A 24,087-nucleotide genomic window follows, 5' to 3' on the forward strand; every position below is an offset into this window, starting at 1 on the left:
GGCTGGGGTTGGCAGGAGACGCTGCGTAAAAACAGGCGGTAGCACAACTCTAGGGTCTGAGGCACTAAGGAAAGCTGTGCAGAGGGGATGTGTCCTGGCTTATTTCCTGTGGCAGCGACCTGTGGCCTTGCTTCAGGCCAGGTACTTTGCAATGTAGTATCTCATTTAATCTTTCGAACGTACCTGAAGGGGCGCCTAGGTGGCTCAGTCAGTTAAGCGTCCAAGTCTTGGTTTTGACTCAGGTCATGAGCTCACGGTGTGTGAGTTCGAGCCCCGTGTTGGGCTCGCAGCCTCACTGGGATTCTCTCTCTCTGCCCCACCGCCACTTGTGCGTGTGTGCGCCCTCTCTCTCTTTCTCAAAATAAACTGTACGAAGATTCTTCTTCATTCATTTTAGAGAGAGAGTACACAAGCTGGGGAGAGGGGCAGAGGGAGGGAAAGAGAGAGAGAGAGAGAGAGAGAGAGAGAGAGAGAGCGCCTTAAGCAGGCTCTGTGTTCAGTGCAAAGCCTGATGCCAGGCTCATTCCTGTGACTCTGGGATCATGACCTGAGGTAAAATCAAGAGTCAAATGCTCAACTGACTGAGCCACCCAGGTGCCCCTAAATAAATATACTTTAAAAAAAAATACACCTAAACCAGGCAAGCAAGCAAGTCCTCCTTGAGAGCAAGAAGGTAGAGGTCTCTGGTTTTTCTCCCAACCTAAATGCCAGCTGACCTTAAAGTCTCGGAAAGCCATAGAATTTGTATTTGTCTCTGATATTTAAGCTCAGGAGTTAAGTACAGGTGTCACCAGACTCCAGTCAGATCCTGGCGTATTTGGATCTTGCCCTCTGTCCCTGGAATTAAAAAAAATTTTTTTTGTTAATGTTTATTTATTTTTGAGAGAGAGAGAGCACAAGAGCGAGCATGGGGGAGGGGCAGAGAGAGAGGGAAACAGAATTCGAAGCAGGCTTCAGTCTCTGAGCTGCAGCACAGAGCCCAATGAGGGGCTCGAACTCACAGACCACGAGATCATGACCTGAGCCGAATTTGGACGCTATTTATTTTTGAGAGAGAGAGAGAGAATGGGGGAGGAGCAGAGAGAGAGGGAAACATAATTGGAAGCAGGCTCCAGGCTCTCAGCTGTCCGCACAGAGCCCGACGTGGGGCTCGAACTCACAGACCGCGAGGTTATGACCTGAGCCGAAGTTGGACGCTTCACTGACTGAACCACCCAGGCACCTCTGGAGTTTCTTTTCTTCTCTTTTCTTTTCTTTTCTTTTCTTTTCTTTTCTTTTCTTTTCTTTTCTTTTCTCTTCTCTTCTCTTCTCTTCTCTTCTCTCCTCTCCTCTCCTCTCCTCTCCTCTTTTCTTTTCTTTTTTCTTTTCCCAGTTTTTTTAATGTTTATTATTTCTGAGAGAGAGGGAGAGAGCAGGGGAGGAGCAGAGAGGGAGACAGAGGATCCACAGCGGGCTCTGTGCTGACAGCAGAGAGCCCAGTGTGAGGCTCGAACTCAGGAAGTTCAAGGTCAGAGAATAAGCGATAGAGCCGAGAGTCGTGCTGTCTGGGGCCAAAGCCCGGTACCAGCTGCTCTGTGCACACGGTTTCCCACAGCAGGGATGCGGGGAACAGTAGCAAGCGTAGCTGTGAAGGACATTGATTTGGTTTGGGTTTGGGCCTTCAGATTCATCTTTCAAAAACGTCTTTCAGGTTCTTAGGAACTAAAGCACGAACTCTGCTCCCAGGTGTTTGTCTTTACCGCAGTGCACGGGCAGGGCGAGCCCCTTGTCTCTGTTCCCACGGCAGTCGTAACAGACGCCAGAGGCCACGACACGTCTCATTCCACCGTCTTTGTCCTGAAAAGAAAGTGGGCTAGTAAGGCAACATTGTCAGCAGTGAGTTTCACATTTAAAAGTGGCTGTCGAGGGGCACCTGGGTGGCTCAGTCCGTCAAGCGTGCGACTCTTGATCTCGGCTCAGGTCATGGCCTCACGGTTCCTGAGTTCGAGCCCCGCATCAGGCTCTGTGCTGACAGGGCGGAGCCTGCTTGGGATTCTGTCTTTCCTTCTCTCTGCCCCTCCCCCGCTAATGCTGTTTCTCTCTCTCTCTCTCTCTCTCTCTCTCTCTCTCTTTCAAAATAAAAATAAAAAATTTTTAAAAAGGTAAATAAAGGTGGCTGTTGAATTGCCTCAGACGTGTGTGCTGGCCCGTTGCGGGCCTGTCTTTCCCACGAGTTCAAGTTTGGGTCAGCCTGGGCCAAGCAGAGTAGAGGGGTGTGCTTTCGCTCTGGCAATGATGTCGGCTCTTCTGACCCTAAATATTCCATCGTCCGTGTGGTCTGTCACATACCTGGCATTCCTGTCCGTGTCTTTACGTGCAGGTTCAAGGGAATTTCTGTTATAGTTCTGCCTATCACCGTGCTGTTTTCCACAAATCCGTGTGGTCTGTGAGCAGTTACTTCCCTGGATCGTGATCTAGGGGTGTATGTTGGAACACGATATCGATTGAGCTCAGCCTTCTCCATCTTGGGGGGCTGGTCCTTGCCGTGGGTTTTGGGTGAGGCCATGTCTATAATCTGTACGTCAGGCTCCACCTGCCTATAATACGGGGTTTCTGCGTGAGGGTTGTTTAGTCAGATCACTAGTTCTCGGAATATGACGGCGATAAGAGAGATGGCAGGTTTCTCACCAACTTGATTGTTCTTGCCCCCGCTCCGTCCCCAGAGACGGTCTGGTCTGGAGACTGGGACTAGTTGAAAGATTTGCTTTTCTCCATCTCTGAGGCCCTTTTTGCCTTGGAAACCCCATGGTTTTATGAAATGCATGCTCTGGGCTGATCGTATGCCTGTTGGAATTCTGGGGTTTCCTACAGGAGCAAGATTGAGCCAGTGAGTGGTATGTACTTGGGGGAAGTCATAGGAGGTGTCCCTTGCACACTGGGGACTTTGATGGCCTTGCTGAAGAGAGAGAGTAGCACGCTTGAAAACCTCACAGGTCCTGTGTGGTGGCTGTTGATGCTGTGCATTTTAGGGACAGATCAGTGGTGACCAGAGAGTTTAGAAAAGGCTTCCTAAAAGAAATTGGGCCTGCTTGGGCCTTGGAAGACCCCAAGTTTGGAAGATGGTGAAGGACAGAGGCGCAGAAAGATACTGAACCTTGACAACGGCCAAGGACAAGGGTGTTCCTGCATCCTGGCATTGTGGGGCATGGCCGAGGCCAGCACTGGTGCCCTGCAGGATTTCCCCTCAGTGGCTGCTGAATTGCTCTTTTACTGGAAGCCAAATGCCATATTAGTAGCATGTTACTTTTAACCTACAGTCAGTTATCGGACAGACTCAGTCCACGGCATGAATCCGGATCCAGAATAGACATGAAAAAGACCTTAGACTTTGGATTGAAATAGACCTCAGACTCACGTGCCATAGCGGATGTCACTTAGCTGGAGTAGAGTTCCTCGCTTGGGTCCGCCAAAGCCCTTTTCCCTATTTATACCCAGGCTGAGGATGTATGAGAACAGAAAGATGATTGCCAGAGGCGGGTAGGGAGACGGCACCTAGGAAGGAATCTGATAGCCACAGTGAAGGCTGGAGTACAGAAGAGATGTGAAGAAACAGCCTTGAGTACCCAGCGTGGGGCGTGGGGACAGGTGGCCTCTGTCTCCTGTGGGGTCTGACATTTTCACGGGGCTATGTACGTGGCACAGCTCATAATGAACTCATGAAACATTCATCCTGAGTCACCAACAAGGCTTAAGTCACGTGTACGTTACTGTCTTTAAAAAGGTGAAAAAAGGCATATTGAATTTTTTTTTTAAAGTTTATTTGTTTGTTTTGAGAGAGAGCACATGAGCAGGGGAGGGGCAGAGAGAGAAGGAGAGAGGGAGAACCCCAAGTAGGCTCTGCACTCAGCACAGAGCCCAAGTGAGGTCACGACCTGAGCCGAAATCAAGAGTTGGATGCTTAACCGATTGAGCCACTCAGATGCCCCACATTTTAATCCAGATTTTGCAAACATTTAAAAAAGATTTTCTTTTAATGTTTATTTATTTATTTTTGAGAGGGAGATAGAGAGTGAGTGAGCCTGAGCAGGGGAGGGGCGGAGAGAGAGGGAGACACAGAATCCGAAGCAGGCTCCAGGCTCTGAGCTGTCAGCACAGAGCCTGATGTGAGGCTCAAACTCCCGAACCTAAAGATCATGACCTGAGCCAAAGTCAGACACTTAACTGACTGAGCCACCCAGGCGCCCCACAAGCAGTTTTTTGAAGTTGGGACTTCAGTTATGTGTTATTTTTAGTTATGTGGAGCTTTCTGTACCCGGCATTGCTAGATCTGTTGAGTGGTGCACGAGGCATGGCCTCGTTTTCTATGGACGAGGCCATGCACCCCTCTTAGAGGCATTTCTAACCTTCCCAGGGGAGTCCCTCAGCTCCTGTGTCAGCTTGTCAGCCTGGAGTGGGGCTGGCCCGGTCCGTGGCTGCTTCTGGGAAACTCTGGTACCTCTGTGGAGGTGACAGTCCTGGGGAAGGCGAGCACTGCCTGACTTTTCCCCCTTATTCCGAACTGAACAGTTTTCCTGAGCAAAGGTTCTCGAGGACTCGGAGAGCCACACAGGTAACGTCAGCAGCTCCTTTCCCGGGTTCCCTGCCCCATCCCTGCGCGCTCCTCAGGGCCGCCTGGGCTTTGGCGTAAGTGGGCTTCGAGGGAGGCTTGTGGACTTGCCCGGTTTGGAGAGTGTCTGCCCGCAGCCCTGTGCCAGAAGGAGGCAGGGCGTGGGGTGGGCACCCCGGCAAGCGAAGCCGTGCTGGAGCTGCGCCTGGGCAGGACATCCCTTCTCCAAGCAGCACAGCACGTTGTCTGTGGTTTCGGGGTAGAGAGGCTGGGAAATGGGGCCACCGGGCTCCCATCCAGCTTTCCCTCTCCTGCCTAGCAGGCCCTGACTGAGTTAGCGGGATCCCCTGGGCTCCTCTCTGCGGCCTGGCTGGACAGAAAAGCCAAACCCAGCAACCACAAGAGGGTTTGCTTTGAAGACGGGCCTGAGAATAGCCTGTGAGTTGCCCTTTAAGTTTTAAGTGTTGATCAGGGAAATAACTTTCAGCTGGAATCCAGGAGCCTAGGGATGTTTTCACCTTTCACGTGCATATGGTAGTGTGGGAGGAAATATTTGCACGCCAGCGCGCCTGTGTGCATGAACTGAGACACTGTGTGTGCAGGGACTTCTGGTCTCACCAAGCCCGGAGCCTCTGGAGAGACAGTGCATGGGGAAGGGGGTGGGATGGGTGCTTATGAGGGCGGGTGTGTGTGTGTGTGTGTGTGTGTGTGCACGTGTGATCAGGCCGCAGAGAGTCTCTGGATGGAGGGGTGGGGGTGAAGAAGTTCTTGCCCCGCTTTGGAAAATACCAGAGACAGCCATCAAGGAGGAGCCCGCCCGGGTCGTTCTGAGCTGGAGAGCCACTGAGCAGACTTAAGACCTGTGACACAAAACCTCGGTTCAGGGACCCCTTGGCTTGCTCAGGGAGTCTGGACCTTCCCTGCACTCTTTCCTGTGCTCCCTCAACCCACATGTATTCCCGTCAGCTGTCACAGGGCTTGGGTTCTCTGTAGGGCTGGCTAACGAGCAGCCCCTTGCGTCCTGCCTTTGCATTCCCGGGGCCGGGCAGACGGAGGCACTCAAATGAGGAAGGGACATTGAGCAGCCGTGTGACTGGATGACTAGGGCTTTTAAAACGCACATTTGCTCGTAGGACTCTTACTTCCATTATACAGGGCTGGTCTCGCCAGATTCTCCCAGCCTCCCGTGAGTGTGCCTGTCGAGGCTGATACTAAGCAGCAGCCGAGGGTAGACCATTGATTGAAGCACTGTTGGGATATAAGTGGGAGAGCTTTGCCATGGCCCTGCTATCAGGGAGGTTAGCTGATTGACTTCTGGATCGTTTTTAGACTCTGTGCCAAACAAGGGGAGCCGAGCCGGGGTTTGACAGAGTGTCCAGCTGATAGGTTAGGGGGCTGTGTTGTCTTTCTGTGAAGTGCACATCCCTGAGCCACTCAGAGAGTTACAGTGGCCATCCAGGAATGGAGGGCAACCCTGTCCTGGCACCTGGGCTATTGTGAGTGACCCTGGTAATCTCACCCACTTAGCAGGGGCTAGGAAGGAAAATAAGCAGGGCAAGATAAAAATAAATTTGTAGAGTTGGTGTCAGCACGTACACTGTCCCACAGGGGCCACGTGTCGCAAGGAAAGAGCATAGGCTGGAGGTTTGTAAACCCAGATTGGAGTTCCAGCTCTCCTGTGTGCCGATCAGAGATTTTTTTTTTTTAAGTTTATTTATTTATTTAGAGAGAGAGAGAGAGCACACGAGCAGCCGTGGAGCAGAGAGAGAGAGAGAGGGAGAGAGAGAGAATCCCAAGTAACTTCTACGCTGTCAGCACACAGCCCGACAGGGTTAGAACTCACAAACTGCAAGGTCATGACTTGAGCTGAAACCAGGAGTCCCATGCTCAAAAACTGACCGAGCCACCCAGGTGTCCCTGGTCAGAGATTTTTGAACGACAGTTTTCTTACCTGGAACGATTGTGGGAGTCAGACACGACGGTATGCGAAAATCAGTGCTGTATGAACCCAAGTTTTTCTTTGAGGTGGTGAGTGTCCTGACCAAGAGCAGGTTCTTCTGCCGCCAGTAGGGAGCGTGGACGTCCTCCCTCCTCTGCCCCTGTACCTGTTGGCCTTACCTCTTCCCTGCTGCTCTCCTAGGGGCCTGACCTTGGGCAGGGAGAGCCCGCTGCGTATGCCTCTACTGAGGGCCAGAGACAGCAGAGGGCCGAGGGCAGAAGGCCTCGTAGACCAAGAAAGGTCAAGGTCTCAGCTGAGGGTTCAAGGGGTCTTGCTCCCTCTGAAACACGGAGCTCCAGCTGACCTGGGGCAGATAGGATGGAACCCAGAGGAGGGATCGGGATTAACTAATATCTGCAGGCAGCATGCACTTATGTATTTATGTGTTTTTATTTATTTATTTTATGAGAGAAACAGCGTGAATAGGGGAGGGGCAGAGAAAGAGAATCCCAGGCAGGCCCCGCGCTGCCAGCCTGGCCCCCCAGGCGCCCCACTGGAGCTGGCTTCTATCACGCACCCTCTGCCCTGTGTGGTTGTAGTTGGTTCTGATTTCTAGAAAACCGAAAGCCCAGCCTTCCTTACAGTAGGGGCGATGGGGTTTAGAGGGAGCCCCTGCACGGAGACCTGAGAAAGCTGAACCTACACTTGGTCCCTTCACCCGTTAGCCCCGCCACCATCTGTAAGGCTCTTGACCCTTGTGGGCTCCTCGCTTCCCTCGTTTGTAAACTGAGAAAAACGGGAAAGTTCCGTGCAGCCTAAGCAAATCTAAGTTATAACTGATTCCTTTCTCAGCTGTTGTCTCGGTGGGATGTGGCTAATGACATAGCCCGGGAGAAGGCACGGGAGCCGCTTGATGACGGAACCCAGTCTCACCTTTATTTTTTATTTTTTATTTTTTTTTAATTTTTTTTTTCAACGTTTATTTATTTTTGGGACAGAGAGAGACAGAGCATGAACGGGGGAGGAGCAGAGAGAGAGGGAGACACAGAATCGGAAACAGGCTCCAGGCTCTGAGCCATCAGCCCAGAGCCCGACACAGGGCTCGAACTCACGGACCGCGAGATCGTGACCTGGCTGAAGTCGGACGCTTAACCGACTGCGCCACCCAGGCGCCCCCCCAGTCTCACCTTTAAATCCTCGTCCCGGAGACAAATGGGGTGGTGAAACCCAGGAGCTGCTGCCAGTCTGCCAGGTTACCCTTGGTGTCCTGACTCCAGAAGAGGATTTTTTTTTTTTTTTTTTCATTTAGGACCTGCTTATTCAATGAAAAAGCATTGCATTAATTTTGCCCTCTTTTCTCAGTATCCAGCGAGCAGCATTGGTGGTTCTGGAAAATTACTATAAAGATTTCACCATCTATAACCCCAATCTCCTAACAGCCTCCAAATTCCGAGCAGCCAAGCACATGGCCGGGCTGAAAGTCTACAATGTAGATGGTACGTGCCTTGAAATGGTGTCTCTCGGTGGTGGATCTAGGGAGCACAGTTTGGGCAACTCTTTAGCTTCAACCTTATGGTCCGTCTGTTTGGTTCTCCCTCCCCTCAGTGTCCATCTCTATGGTACATTCTCAGTTCAGAACCATTTTTTTGCTTTGCTTTGCTTCTCTTTTTCCTTTTCTTTTCTTCCCCCTCCCTCCCTTTTCTTCCCTTCTTCCTTTTGTTCTTTCGTTCTCTCTCTCTCTCTCTCTCTCTTTCTGCAGGCAGACATACTTCCAAAGGAATGTTGATTTACAGCCCACACATGTGGGAGGTTCATTCATTTTGGGATTTTCTGATTGAAAACAATAGTGATGTACGTTTCCCGCATCCTGCTCAGAAAGCCGCTTTTGAAATTTTGGATAAGCTACCCACAGACTCAGCTCCCTAGGTCCATGGAGTCCGTAACTTTCAGTAGTTCAGGCATCTGGTGAGATACTTACAGGGATTTCTCAATCCTGGCTAGGAGCTGGGGCTGAGTGGGTGGCCGGAGGCCAGAGGCCAGCCTGGGAACGTCAGAGCTGCATTTCAGAGCTATCAGATGGTTAAGTGCAAGAAACAGGACACAGTGTCATTTCTTGCTCAGTGCCTCGGGTCAGGGCAAGAGCTTTGCAGACCCTATAAGAGGATCATATTGTTAACAAGTCGAGTGATTTATGGATGGTGTCAATTTTTAGTGGCGATATCCTCCCCATTTTTGGCGGGGGGAGGTGGTTTCGTGAGATATGCACTCTGGTGGGATTCCCAGAGGGTTGGTAAATTTCACCTGCTCTGAAAACTTAGCATAAATTCCCACGAGTGAAACCAAGTTATTAACTAAGTAGTTGATACAGAAGAAAGCATGTGATCTGCCTTGTCCTTCTGAAAAGCGAAGGTGGTCTGTGGGCAGCTGGGAACAGGGCTGCGAGTTCCAAGTCTGTATTAACAGACGGGCCATATTGCCAGACCTCAAGTCCTTTTTTTTTTTTTTTTTTTTTTTTAATAAACACTGTGACTACTGTGATATTCCAACATGGCTTGCTGTCCTGTGCATAATCCGTGTCTCCATGTCCCTTGGCTTTCTTTTATCTCTGTCCTCATTCTCCCCGTCGCGTCTCATTCTCTCTCGTTGTCTTGTTGCCGAAACGTGATGTTCCACATACCCTTTGGGGCCAAACTGAAACTTTATATAGCCGATGGTGAGTAACCTCTTCAGCGTACTCCGTGTGTTGATTTTGGCCAACGTTTTAATCATCTCCTCCTGAGTTCTTTCTCCATTTCCACTGATCCCAGGGGGCTTGGGGGAGATTTCCTTCCCCCAGGGAGCACACTGAATATGAGTACAGGAGGTCCTGTCCACCCTCCTGGGAAGCTCCTTCTGAGATTTGTGTATGTGCGGGTAGGCGGGTAGACGGTACTGACAGACCGAGGTACTGGCTTTCTGCTGTACTTTGCAGCCCCATGGCATTAAAACCGTTCTTCCACCTCCACTGTCCTTCCCCAAAGGCCCCAGTAACAATGCCACTGGTCAGTCCCGGGCCATGATTGCTGCTGCCGCTCGGCGCCGAGATTCCAGCCACAACGAGTTGTATTATGAAGAGGCTGAGCACGAGCGGCGGGTGAAGAAGCGGAGAGCAAGGTCTGTCGCCCCCCACCCCACCCCGACATAACCCCCCGTCATAGAGACTTTTCATTTCTTTATTTTTTTACTGCCGGAATGAAATCTCCATATGTAAACGTGACACGCTCAAGCCTTAGGAGTGTCTCCCATCCCAGGGTTTCTCATACTTCAGCGCCCTCGGGAGGGCTTATTAAAGCACGGATCTGAGGGTCCGGGCCCCACCTGCAAAAGGAACTGACTTACTATTCAGTGGGGCTGGAGTTGGGCCCAAGAATCTGCACGTCTTACCAATTCCCAGCTGATGCTGAAGCCGTTGGGCTGCGTGGCCCACGCTTTGAGGGGCCCCCCTCCTACACCCCCAGGCCCTTGTTGGTTTCCAAGTTCTGATCATGTGAACGGAAGCGGACAAAGTTGGTTTCCATCGTGGATGCTGGGCCCCTTCCTTCCTTTTCCCCCCGAGGCTGCTGGTGTGGGTGGCTGGATCAAGGGGGATACAGCTCTGGTTCTTTGCAAGGCTGCTTCTGAACCGCCGGCCACCCCTCAGCGTGTGCAGAGCCCTGTGTGTGGCCAGAGTCTGAGTAATCTTACAGCTCTTTTCCTCTAACCCTTCGTTGTGGAGACGGAAGGGTTGAAGCGAGGCCCCTGAGCTCGTTCGTGGCAGAATCGACTCGAGCGGTCATCCCCCCGTCCCAGGGCTCCTTCCTCTTCACCCCTCTGGCTCCCCTGCCTTCCTTTCTCCCTCTGTCCCCTCTCAGCCGTCTGGAGTGACAGCTAAGGCGGTGAGCCCTGGGTGAGCTGGCGGCAGGCCGGGACGCAGAGGCGGGCAGGGGCCCTTCCAGACCCTTTGCCCCGTCCTGATGACTTTCTGTTGCCCGCCAGGCTGGTGGTGGCCGTGGAGGAGGCCTTCATCCACATCCAGCGTCTCCAGGCCGAAGAGCAGCAGAAAGCCCCAGGGGAGGTGATGGACCCCCGGGAGGCCGCCCAGGCCATCTTCCCCTCCATGGCCCGCGCTCTGCAGAAATACCTGCGCACCACTCGACAGCAGCATTACCACAGCATGGAGAGCATCCTGCAGCACCTGGCCTTCTGCATCACCAACAGCATGACCCCCAAGGTGCCACCTGTCCCTGAGCCTGGGAGGTCCCACTGTCGGGTGTGCCCGGGAGCAATATGGTCAAAGTCTTCTCTAAAGCACCGACTCGTGAGAATTCATGACTCCCACTTAGCTTTGTATTATCTGGGTGCGATTGGTTTTTGTTAAATGGCCCTTTGACAGCCTCTAGGTTCACGCAGAGGAAGGACTTTGACTTAGAGACAGTATAGGCAGTAGTTCAAGGTACTCGGCGGGTTCTGGAACCGAGCAGACTCCTTCTAACCTTCCTCCTCCACCAACAAGCTGGTCACCTTGGGCAAATGCTTCGAAGGCTCTGTGCCTCACTTTCCTGCTCTATCCATTGGGGCTACCTCATCGGGCTGCTTTGGGAACTCAAAGAGCTCGTTCATATGAAGTGCTTAGGACAGTGCCCGTCGTATGGTAAGGACTGAATAAATGACTGTTATTAGTGGAGGAAAGAATGCCAGCACTCTGTTAGGCGTTTTGGATGTCGTGGAGTTAGTTTTACTTGAATGGTGTTTGAATTATGACGTGAGCATACTTTCAGGGATATTGCAGGAAACGGCTGTGCATCTCAGAGAGGGCTGTGGCCAAGGAAGCAGAATAGAGTAAATGACCAGTCACCAGACAGAGGGGAGCTCAGATCCCAGCTCCACCAGTTGATTGGTTGGTGACTTTGTAGAAGTCACTCTACATTTGTTTCCTCTTTTATAAAATGGGGACAGTGGCAGCATCTACCCGATAGGGCTGTTGTGTGAAAGTCATGTTAAATGTGGCAACACGACGTGTAAATCACAAGGTAGGGAGTAAATGAGCTTGGCATACAGTGCTCATGAAATGATTGGTGGCTTTTGTTCTAAAGGCCCGTGTACACGCATCGCCCTGTACGTGTACAACGTGTGGCTGTGTTGTCACTCATCAGTAGCAACCGTCAGGAAAGCAATACAGAGATATTCAGTGGGGGTCTGTAAGGTTTTCCATTTTCTTTGACTCACTAATTCCTCTCCTAGAAAAAGTATTCAGCGCAGTCACATACATATACAAATATACATGAAGGTGATTTTTGCAAAATAATCTGGAATAACTCCACGCCGGCCATCACTTAAAAATAGACCAGTGGCTTCTAAATCACGGTATGTCACCTGTTAGAAATAGAAGAGTCTTTGTTAGAATATTAAGTCACAAAAAACGGAATGCAAGAAAGTACGAGTATGATACATCTACACATGCAAAGTGATAGCTGATACCATGTGGAATGGAAGCCGTTTTCCTTTTATTTGAGATGTCTTACTGTCCTGGTTGCTTTCGTTTTCGTTTAAAAAATGTATACTTTTGGGGTGCCTGGGTGGCTTAGTGGGTTAAGTGTCTGGCTTTGGCTCAGGTCATGATCTCATAGTCTGTGAGTTCGAGCCCCGCGTCGGGCTCTGTGCTGACAGCTCAGAGGCTGGAGCCTGCTTTGGATTCTGTGTCTCTCTCTCTCTCTCTCTCTCTCTCTCTCTCTCTCTCTCTCTCTCTCTCTCTCTGCCCCTCCCCCCCGCTCATGCTCCATATCTCTCTCTCTCTTTTTTTTTCTTTCAAAAATAAACATTTAAAACAAAAATGTATACTTTTTCTGAATTAAAACTCCTTTCACACTCTTTCTTTGTGTAAAAATCCAGGCATTAAAGAAAAATATAATGTGCAAAGGGAACTCTCCATTCTACTACCCTAAACTGTTCGTAGTGATAAGGAGTCCGTATGTATGCTTCCAGAGGGTGTGTGTGTGTGTGTGTGTGTCTGTCTGTCTAAAGTAGAAGTGGAAAAAAAAAAGCAAACCACAAATGGGAGCTTATGCACACACACGCACACACACACGCAGTTTGGAAACTTGCTTTTTTCATTTAAAACGATCCCTTGGCTGTTTTCCTATGTCAGTACCTTCCAGATCTCTGTCCTACAGATCTAACTCGTTCTCTTTAGTAGTTGCATCTTATTCCACTGAATAGCACGATTTGTTTAACCAGTGCTTACGATGCACATCTGGATTAAGATCTTTCACTAGTTCAAACCAGGGCTCAGCTGTTTTTGTTAATCGAGTTTTATTGGAACACAGCCACACCCTTTTATTTCCATATCGTCTATGGCTGCTTTCTCTCTACACAGACTGAGTTGACCAGTTGTGCCAGAGTGTGGCTTGTGAAGCTGAAAATATTTACGTTAGAGAAAATGTTGCCAACCCCTGGTCTAAACAGGGTTGCAGCAAATATCTTTTTTACATGTCTTTGTGCATCTGTGTAACTATTTCCGAAAGATAAATTTCTGGAAGAGGAACAGCTAGATCAAAGGTACAGATCTTGCCAAATTGTCCCTCCTAGGCATGTTACTATTTTACACTTTTGCCTCTGAGATAGGATTGTTTATTTCTCCCACACAATTGGCGTGTTGGGTGTTACCATTCTTTTTAATCACTGTCCACATAAGAGGAAAAAAAATATTCTTCATTTTAATTCCTGTTTCTTGAATTATTAATGTGGTAGAACATCTTTTTTACTATGTTCATTTTCTATTAATATTTATTCTATAAATTATTAATTTCATTTCTCTAATTGCTGAGTTATTTCTTTTTCTCATCATTCATAAGAGCTGTTTCTTTTTTGTGAGAGAGAAAGAGAGAGAGAGAGAGGATGAGCAGGGGAGGGGCAGAGAGAGAAAGAGAATCTTAAAAAAATTTTTTTTAAATGTTTATTTTTGAGAGAGAGACAGCATGAGTGGGGAAGGGGCAGAGAGAGAGGAAGACAGAGAATCTGAAGCAGGCATAGAATCTGAGCTGTCAGCACAGAGCCCGACGCAGGACTCGAACTCACAAACCATGAGATCGTGACCTGAACCAAAGTCGGATGCTTCACCGACAGAGCCATCCAGATGCTCAGAAGGAGAGAGAGAATCTTAAGCAGGGGCTCAATCTCAGAAACCGTAAGATCATGACCTGAGCCAAAATCAAGAGTCGGACGCTTAACCGACGAGGCCACCCAGGTGCCCCCGTAAGAGCTATTTTTATATTAGAAGGATGTTGAGGCATGGCTGTACTTCCCGCCTTAGAATATAAGCGTACAGATCAGAAATAATATACTTGGCAGCAGAGTGAGGTATAGAAGGAAGGGGATGCACAAAGAAACCATCCTGTGTCTAGGACCAGAGTGCTATATCCCCATATATCCTGTCTGAATTGCTGGCTCATTCTTTTCTTGCAGCTTAATCAGTGTATTTATTGATTTAATACACCGCTGAGCCGAGTGTCACACGGGAGTCAGGCCAGTGATTATAAGCGCTTGGAGGAGGGTGTGTTCATGTGTCCAGAGGTTCAGGTGGTGGTCTGAGGAGATGTAAACGCCCAGGAGGAACAGTGCATGTGGACACCATTTGGGGTGGAACGGGGGCAGGGGGTGCTGTCCAAGAACTCCCAGGAGCTAAGGAGCTAAGCACTGTTGGAGCAGAAGGACAAGGACATGGGCTCTGGCATCCCTCGGACTTGCCCTGTGCACATTGGTCCCACGGGAGATCACCATCGCTCACACTGGTTGGGTTTCCCTTGTGCCATGCGATGGTTGGAGGTAATCTTTTCATCCCCACAGCGGCCCTGTGAGTTAGGAGCTGTTACTCTCTCCACTTACAGGGAGGTTAAATGACTTGTCCACAGTCACACAACCTGTGAGTGGTACAGCATGCATTTTCAAGCGTGCAAGTATATCCTTTTATGTGTTAGGCCTACATTTCCCCAGTGTCCCTCGGGGCCAGCCCTTGCCCTGAGGAACTGTCCGTGCAAGAGGAGGCAGGCCCAGCACAGGGACAAGTGGTGGCATGTGTGGTGGGGCCGAGCCTTGGCTGGGCTGGTGCCTCAGCGATGGCTTCCGGGCAGATTCGGATGCCAGCCACCACCACCCCCACCCCCCCCCCACCTCTGGTTGGAAGTTGGCAGAGGGGAATGAGGAAGTCCAAGGAGGTTTCCCTACCCAACAAGGTCTCCGTTGTGAGGGTCTGATGGGAATACGGTATGATAAGCTGGGTTCCATCTTGGTTTGCTGGGAAACATTTTCATCGGCACAGGATGAGTAGGCCCCTGGTGGCACTGCCGTGGGCGTGGGGTGATTCTTCCCTGATGGCCTTTCCCCTCTTTTCCAGGCCTTTCTGGAACGTTACCTCAGCGCAGGCCCCACCCTGCAGTATGACAAGGAGCGCTGGCTCTCGACGCAGTGGAGACTGGTCAGTGACGAGGCTGTCACTAACGGACTACGGGATGGGATCGTTTTCGTCCTCAAGTGCTTGGACTTCAGCCTCGTGGTCAATGTGAAGAAAATTCCATTCATCGTACTCTCGGAAGAGTTCATAGACCCCAAATCTCACAAATTTGTCCTTCGCTTACAGTCTGAGACCTCAGTTTAAAAGTTTTATATTTGTGGCTTTATTACAAAAAAAAAAGAATATATGAGATATATATATATATATATATATATGTATACCAGAGGGGCATCCTTTTTTATTCTTCTTCATCGCTGACTGAAACTGGCAGATGATAGACCAGTGTCCTTTCACCATCCGCACTTTATTTGGAAGGAAGCAGGGGATGTCCACCCTGGAAAACAGTGACTGGCGACATCTGACTTCTGTGGATGGGACTTCTCTAGAAGCTGTTCCCTGGCGCTTCTGTGACAGCTGTAAACCAAAGTGGAGCTGGTGGCTCTCAGGAGCCTCGCCTTAACAGCATCTAGTCCCCGCCTGTTGTCCAGGACCACGCCCTCCTGTCACTTCTGGTCCACCCCCTGGTAGAGCTCCCGGGGGACACATCTTTATTCTGTTCGGGGAAACCAGACGCGACATGTCCACATATGCGTTTGTGTAAGTAAACGTCCAGCACCACATCACCCACGGGAGCCACGGGCCGTTCAGGAAACGCCTGCCTTCATCTTTGTTCTTTGTTGCCTTAAGTGCTGCAGAGAGAGGTCACGACAGAAAATGTGCACTATCCGTTTACAGTTCTACGTGATTTTAGGTTGTTTTCTCCCCCAAGGAGAAAACCTGCCTGTCCTGTTTCTGACCCTGCTTCCCTCGAGTGGAGCAGGTAGACCTTTCCTGACCCCACGATTGCCCACCCATCTCCCTCCACCTGCCCTCCCCTGCACGCACCACACACCGGCCAGGGAAGGCTGCCGGGACCTGGCTCTTCACGCGGGCTCGCAGGCTTTGTGCGCCGCCTCCAGTGGGCCCCGGGGATTGTTTGCACAGGGAAGCGTAGAGTGCCTACCAGCTAGAACACAGGGCGAGCAAGCCTGCTGGGCTGTCCCTCCCAGGCTGCAGTGGGAGCCCCTCCCCTCCTGGTCCTCCTCCCGGCTGCTCATAGGGACCAGGCGGAAGACTGACACCGGGACTCAGGGACTGGCAGGTGCAGCTCGGAGCCTCTCATTTCCCACGGAGATGAGTCCTCGCCAAAGCTTCAGAGCCGGCTGCCCTGCCACGGGAGACCAAACAGTGCCCGGCGCAGTGACAGCTGCTGCTGTCCGCTCCCTGCTTTCTGACCACCATCACTGTGCAACTCGTCACCTCTGCCACTTAGCACCAGGGAAGGAGCTGCTTTGGCCCTGGTGCTGGAATTTCTTGTAGTTATTGGGAAAGTGGGGAGAGGGATTGGGTAAGCGGCTGAGCTTGGGAGAAGGAAAGGGAGGGAGCCAGTCTTAGGATCCCGGGCCATTCGTCTGTGATCGGTTTCTGAAATGCCGCTGGTTTCAGTGGGCTCACCCCTGGCCAGAGGGAGCAGCCGCGGCTTGGGGGTGGGGGTTGTGGCAAGCTGACCCGGCGGAGGCCTGCTGTAAAGGAGCCCCTGTCTGTGCCTCCGTCTGCCTTCCTGTATCATGGCAAACCTTTACAAAGTATTTGGCCTTGCTTTTCCCACGAAGTTGGGGGTATTCAATCACCTCGCTTTAGAAAAGGAGAGCGCTGTCGGAATGTTCTCTGTGTGTGTGTTGGCACATACCCTTACTGGGCTGTGCGTTCCAAAAGTGGTGCAGTATTTGTGTATCATTTTTGAAAATCACAATTGGCTTTGGATATTGGTAACGCACCTGTACCTGAAAAAGTAAACAGCATTCTCGAATCAACAGCCTTCTGCTTAAAAAGACAAGTGTTGGAAAAGTAGAAAGGAGACACCAGTCAGTGTGGCCTGGAGCCAGGATGTGCTGTGTCACTACATGGTTCTGTTTATGAAAAACACATACCATGTAACCATGGTGCTTTTTTCCTAGCTGTTGCCTTTAGGTCCTTTCAAACTGGACATTCCTTATGATATCTTTCTCAGGAAATCTATTTTGGGAGATGGGGCGAGGAAAGGTGTAAGTGGATGAGACTTTGGCTGTGCAGCAGTTCTAATGTCCTAGGCTAAGGGTGTCAGAGGCTTCTGCATCAGGGAGGGACACAGCGGCTGGAGACGCCGTAAGTCCGTAGAGTTCACATACAGGACACGTAGTTCGTAATGACACTGTTCATCAACATTCTAAAATACTGTGCCTCCGACCCGATCTTAAGTCCCCAGCCCAGGAGTTACGTTGGCGTCACTGCCTTGGTGCATGTATTCCCAGCAGGGTGAAAAGGGGTTTAAATTAAGGAATTTGTTTTCTCTCTCCCCTCCCCCCATCCTCCCTCCCCCCAGTCTTTGCATAGGAGAATGTCAGCCTTTCTGAAATTATTGTTTCGGTTTTAAATTGGATATCGATTTTGGACACTGGCTTCGTATTGAGTCCCCTTTGAAAGAAGAACAAAATAAAATGCAGGATCTTTGGATAAAGCCTTTGCACTTTCAAAACCTTAATAACTCGAGTTGCTGGTGCAGTGGGAACATTGTAAATGACATTAAAGAGATTGAAGGTTTCAGAAAGCTGCGTCACACAATCGAAAATGATGCGTTTTCATTTCAGTCCATGGAACCAATAGGCTATTCTTTTTAAAAGAGGGTAAACTGCCTGAGGGCTAGTAAAATATAGGAAACTTCACATTAGAGGAGTCAGGATTTCATTTGCCTTAAATGTTTATAGATTTTCTATAACTTTCAGCCTAAGGTATTAAAACATGAATGTTCAATGTGAGGAGTAGAGGACCCCGATGAGGAGTGCGTGCCTGAGATCACTCTGTTCCCTGCTGCTGTTTTAACCAGTGGGTAATTTTTGTTCTTCGGTGCCTACTTCTGATGGTGATTATAATTTTCAATCGTCCACGAACTGCATGTTACAGTTAAAAAGTCTGCATTCCTAGAGGGGGGAGGAACTCTAAGGCTTTGTGGTTTATTCATCCTCTGCGTTATTGGTTAAGTCAGAAGCCAGAATACTTAGTGCTGAAGTTCACAAAGCCCTTGAGAAAATGCTTGGCCAGGTTTTTGCCTGGCTCTCATCGTCTTCCCTCTCTGTCCTTCCCTTTCACATCTACGGCCAGGAGAAACTCTGTGCAGAGGCGGGTGGAGGTAGGTGGCCCTGGAGGGGTGGGGAGGGGTGTGTGTGTGTGTGTGTGTGTGTGTGTGTGTGCGCGCGCGCGCACATGCACACATGCAGCATTGTGGCTCATTGCTAGAGTTCAAGCGCCTTTTCAGTGTGTGTGGGGGTGATGAGACGAGGTTTCCTCTCCCCTCTCACCCTACTCATGGCTCCCCTTCATTTTGCGTGCATGTGTTTAGATACGGCTGTATCTCTGTGGCAAGTCCTCTGTCGAGATGGCAGGAATTAATTACCCTGACTCTCCTCACCCCCACCCCCGGCGCCTGGGGAAGTGAGTGTTAGTCACTCCACAAAACCAAGAGAATCGGGCCCTTGGTTCACACGCCCTTTGGCTGGGCTCTGTGATGTAGCGTTCCCTAAGTGGGGACGCACACTTGTTTGTGGGTATGTGTTTCCATATCTGTGTGCATTTCTCTTGAGGGTAATTTACGAGACAGGCGGCGTCTGGTTTATATGTTAGCCATCTGAACATCTGTGTTGTCTATAGATGGGTTAGTTCTGTCAGCAGGTAATTGATGCATGTGTTTGTATGGATGAGTGTCTTGAGGGTGTCTGTGTTTCCCCCAAACCCTATGGCGGAGAGAGTTCCTAACAGCACCCAATCCTTTGGAAGGCTTCTCTAAAGTCCGTTATTTCTCCCTTGGCTCCTATATTCCTTTCCATCAGTTATACTGGCTTCTCCCCAGGAGTAAATGGCTTTAGCATAGAAGTGTCTTCTGGAAATTTTGATGTCCTGCAGACAATCCATTAGACTCTCTCCTGCCTCAGGACCCTATGACCTGAAAACAGTAAGAAGCAGAGAAAGAAAGGTCAAGCTTTCTGATAATCACTGCTCCAAGTTCACTACCTTGGAAGCCTTATTCTATGTTTCTGAATATAACTTAAAAACTGAGCTTCATAAAAAAAGATAAGACTGATTACTAAAAGTAGCACAGAAATGTTAACATAATATTTAAATAGTCCAGCAGCGATCCTGCGATTATAAAGTGATGTAAGTATTTCTGGGTAGTGTTTATGCTTTATGGATCTTGTTACAAAAAAAAATAATAATAATAAATCACTACTGTGAATTTACTATGAAACCTTGTGATCACATTCCATCGTTAATAAAATATGAGTCGTTCTTAAGCCCATAGCACAGTTCTTAAATGGTATTCAGGGCAGTAGTGAATCAAGGCAATTTAGACACTACATTGAAGTTGCTGTATTGCACTTTAACCAAGTTGATGCCTAGAAAATTAGATTTCAGGTCATGTTTTTGACAAAACATATTTTGGTCAGACAAGGAAGAGAAGGGTGCCGACACTGTGTCCCAGGTATCACGTCAGGTGCTGTTCTAGAACGGGAACTTCTTGGAGGCAGGGCGATCTCAGTTTAACAGGTGAGAAGGAGGACAATCAGGGAGGGGGGGACCAGTCTCAGGTCTCGTGGCTAGTGAATGGGATTTCAAACCTAATGTCTGATTCCAGCCCCTCGCTCTCTGTACCTCGAGGTGTGATCTAAATGATCTGGCATCTGGGGATGTGGAGGAGGGACCTGAGGACACTTGACCTTGAATCTGAACCTGGGGGTGAGGGTTCCTTGAGGTGGTGGAATCCCTTCGATTCTTGCACTTTGCACCAGGGGGAACCTCTCTATGGTGCTGGCATGTTCCTTGCGATTTCTAATTGAAAGAACTTGAGAATGCCCCGCCCCCAGGAAAACCAGCGCCACCAAGGTGCCGTTGTTCCGGTGGCCACCCTTTGCTTTTGCCCCTCTGGCCCTCTGCCTCCATCCTGCTGGCTTGGGCAGGTGGGCAGCGGGCGGACCAGGCTTCTTCCTGAGCTGAGGAAGCTTCTCGCTGGTGCTCTGCTTCACCTGGTGAGGGTGGGAGAAAGACCACCCACAGGCCCCGCCTCAGGAGCTCTGGAAGTGGGGGTCCCTGGCCTCCCCGTGACATCGGTGCTCTCAGCAAGCACTTTGCACCCCACCCTTTTTCCCCACAGTTGCCCTCAACAGTTTTAACAGAACTGATGAAACAGAACTCTGGAAACCCAGTTTTCCTCTCTTCCGATGCCTTTAAGTTTGGTTCCTTGGAGTACAGACTACCTTTTTCTCTCCTGCTGTTTGCTTTCCGTAAAGGACAGGAAAACGAAGATGGGGCTCCCATTTCTCAGCATGGCTGCTCCTTAGGGATTGGCACAGATTTCCAAAGGGTAGAAAAGAAACTGTAAAACTGCTAAATAAAATAGAATTTGGGGACTCTGTGAGTCTCCCTTGCCAGGCCTTGTCCCATTTTTATTTAGATAATCCAGTTTGCTTTGTCTCACCTGTAAAATAAATCTCTTTTAATGGGTTGTTTTAGAGTTTCCCCGATACAACAACAGATCTCTAACAGCCGAAGCATTAAGTGAAAGGTTACTTCCAATATGGCACTAAGGATCTACAATTACGAAGTCTCGCAGCTTGAAAACACCAGTGGTTTGACTTAGGGGAATAAAAACACTCTCACCTTGAGCCTGGGAGGGGTGGGGCGCAGTGGGACAAATGTGATAAATGCCAAGGCTTTGGTGTTCAGAGTGTCTTTGGCACTTCTTTCGGCACTGAAATAAGTTTTGCATACAGATATTTGAATGTACAGTTGTCTGGTTTTGTGTTTGCTTATATTTATCGGAGTTTGCCCATGTAACATGAGCTTTCATTCTAAAGGAGCTGGTCATTTAGGAGTCGTTAAGCCCCCCAAAAGCCCAAAGCCTAGGAAAGCTTCATCTCTGAGGACCAGAGACTGTCGCTCAGGGAATTAGTGATGGGACCCAGGCATGGGATCTGTGGGTGACAAGTCTGGTTTGACTCACGTCATAGGGAATTCGGATCGTTGCACACTGTCACCATTGCAGGGGCCAGGTAGGAAGAGGTGCCCCTCCGTTATAGAAACAATGGAAGATTCGCTTCACGTGGTTCATCATTCTTCAAGAAAAACGATCATAAAATTCGAACTCTGGTGGTAATTCCTTATTTTTATAATGGATTTGCTGTAGGGTTTAGTTAAAATAGCAAACTCCCCTGAGATCCCTAAATTGTGACATTACCCAAACTTGATGTCCAAGCAGTCGTTTGTGAGTACAACTGTTGTGTAGAGTACAGGACACTAGCCAGAATGAGAACGGCTGGGTCCCGACTCATGGGGGTGGTGAACATCACTCACCTGGTGAATGACCACTTACTCAACAAAGACTCTAGAGAGAAGGCCAGCAGGGCCGAGTCAGGTCTTCAGAGAAGTTCATTTGCCAACAAATTGCTTTTGTATTGAAAGAAATTTTCACTTGTGGATCTACAACCCGGAAGATTCCATGACAAAACCATCTGTCTCTGTCTGAGGGAGACAGAATGGTTTGTGCAAAAACGGGGCCGGGGGACTTTGCGTTCTTTCTTGGTAGTTGATACTGTGCTTTTTGTAACCGGGAGGGGGCAGTTTTGCTAATCAGTCTCTGCTCCCGTCACCACGTATGTATGAGAACTTCTGAATAGGCTCTGATGAGGCCTTTCGAACATCTAAATGAATGGATCAACCAGCAATCATCCGCACGAGGACACTTACACACATGCACAAGGTGTATCCTAGGAGATGTCTTCTCATTGTGACATCTATCAGTACCAATGTTAGTGTTTACAGCTGACATGGCGTACCTGGCAGCCAAGTCATTTGGTCCCCTTTTGGGTCCCACCCCCAATCCCAATTAACTGTTAAAACATTTTACATGTTGCATTTTTTTATACTGTAAAACTTGAAAAATAAACTGAACTCCCAAATTGTATTTGGCTTCTTTTTTTCATGTGATTATTTCAATCTAAAAAGTTGTTTGGTGTTTTTTTTGTTTGTTTGTTTTTTTGTTTTTGTTTTTTAGGGAACATTTGCACTCTTGTATGATTTTGATATCCTCTTAAAAACACGTCAAGGTTCCGTGAAAACCAAGACAATTATAATGATAGATTGAATGAAATGTGGATTGCCACTGTAATGAAAACATCTGTTGTGATCATTTTATGCTCAAGAGAATGTTTTAAAATGAATAGATAACTGGACATTAAAATCGTAGGCTCTAAAAATGAAGATCAAATGGGCCTTTTGAATAAATCAAGTGAAAGAAGATCCTGGAGTTAAGTAGGGAGGAAGAAAAGTGTCAGACCCTGGATTTGTTGGTAAATATTGGATTGTTTTGGTGAGTGGTTTGGTAATTCAATGTTAATTATTGAGGGATTTCAGATAGGTAGGTCTATTTAAAAGGAACTTGATTATTTTCCAAAGAAATGTTGGAACTTGCCTTCTGCTACACTCAGCTACTTTTTACCTGGATAGAATGCTGATAGCACACAATCAAATTCTCACCTGTTGCATGGACAGGGGTCAGAGAAAGCAATTGATTTGAAGATATTCACTGTATAGATTATTGACAAATTCTGTTTCTCTGGGCCATCGGCCAAGACGTGCATACTTTATATCTGCACAAGCAAACCCTGCTGGAGAAAAGATTAAAGGTGCCTGCAGACATAAACCGAAGAGTCCTCTCTTTTTCATTCACTACCCATTCTACTGCTATGGAATTTTGGAAGAGTTTTGAGAATATCAGATGATAAACTATCAGATTACGGAAGTGGAGTGAGAGATACCAGAATGGCACCAGTTAAGTCACTGCCTGCACGCCCAGTGCCGGAGACCGGGCTCACCAGCAGTGGCGTGACATGGGCATTGTCCCTGCTTCCGGAGAGACTTGGCAGTTCCCTGCTGTTGTCAACGTGTCACGCAAGCATCTTCTGGTTATACAGGCTAAGGTTGACCTAGAAAAACAAAAACTGCATTCGACTTTTGGGTATGTTCTCTGTATTTACAGTTGAATGTGTTACTGAGGTTCTGAGAACTTGTACTATTTCAGACAAGATGATGATGCATTTGTAGGACTGACACAAGCTTCTTTAAACATTTTCCTTTTCTAGCTTTTTGCTCAGCACTCCCATCTCACCCACTCGTTTCTGCCTTCTGTGATCCGCACGTGTGAACAAGCGTCAAAGGGCCATTGATTGAATACTTGAGCGAATGAGTGAATGAGAACACGATAGCATATTCAGGGCTGAAGCTACCAGCCACAATCTAATCACATGTGATTATTTTAAGGGAATCATTGGTGTTTTGTAGGGTCCTAGGGTTAACCTTGAGCATTCTAGCCATCGCTACTCTGAAGAGTTCAGACTGTTAAAATGCCAGATTAACTCCACAGAGGTCCTTAGTTCACCTTGCAAGCATGTGGGTCTGCAGATGCATTACAATAAATGCGCAGTCAGGTGGCTGTGGTTATCCTGTTCCCGGAGAGTGGGGTCTGGGATTTCTGCTGCCATCCCTTGCCGCTTTGCTTCCCGTCGTGGTGCCTGTATTTCTAGGTGACTGTGCTTACCTGACTAAAGAACTTCACACATCGGAAGCTTCCTCACTGAGCCAAAGAGTTCCTGTGTTCGTATTTTATTTTATATTTTATTTATTTTATATTTTATTTTATTTTATATTTTATTTTATTTTATTCTATTTTACTCTATTCTATTCTATTCTATTCTTTTTAGCAGTTGGCTCTCCGAAGCAACACTGAACAGATGACAGCATTGCCAAAAAGTCCCTGCATGACTTTGGATAATCACCAGCATATTCTTGATGGTACTAATAGCTTTTGATAATCACTAGCACATTCTTAGCGGTGCTAATCACTGTTAAATTAGCTTTGCGTAGGGCTTAGAGAGTACTTAGTCAAACAAGTTTATTAAGTACCTATCAGAACTT

At 48.6% G+C, this 24,087-nt stretch overlaps 1 protein-coding gene across 1 annotated transcript in view; it reads left to right on the top strand.

The window, feature by feature from the left end:
- Nucleotides 1-22,078, top strand: part of VANGL1 (VANGL planar cell polarity protein 1) — a 54,775-nt gene extending 32,697 nt beyond the window's left edge. The window contains exons 5-8 of the mRNA XM_040471405.1: nucleotides 7,887-8,020; nucleotides 9,545-9,677; nucleotides 10,539-10,773; nucleotides 14,932-22,078. Of these exons, the coding sequence (XP_040327339.1) occupies nucleotides 7,887-8,020; nucleotides 9,545-9,677; nucleotides 10,539-10,773; nucleotides 14,932-15,192 (763 nt within the window). The 3' untranslated portion in view covers nucleotides 15,193-22,078. The remainder of the gene's footprint in view (nucleotides 1-7,886; nucleotides 8,021-9,544; nucleotides 9,678-10,538; nucleotides 10,774-14,931) is intronic.
- Nucleotides 22,079-24,087: the final 2,009 nt, after the last annotated feature.

The sequence above is a fragment of the Herpailurus yagouaroundi genome, unplaced genomic scaffold (genome assembly GCF_014898765.1).
Source record: "Herpailurus yagouaroundi ecotype Mexico unplaced genomic scaffold, PumYag 77, whole genome shotgun sequence".
Classification (NCBI taxonomy): domain Eukaryota; kingdom Metazoa; phylum Chordata; class Mammalia; order Carnivora; family Felidae; genus Herpailurus; species Herpailurus yagouaroundi.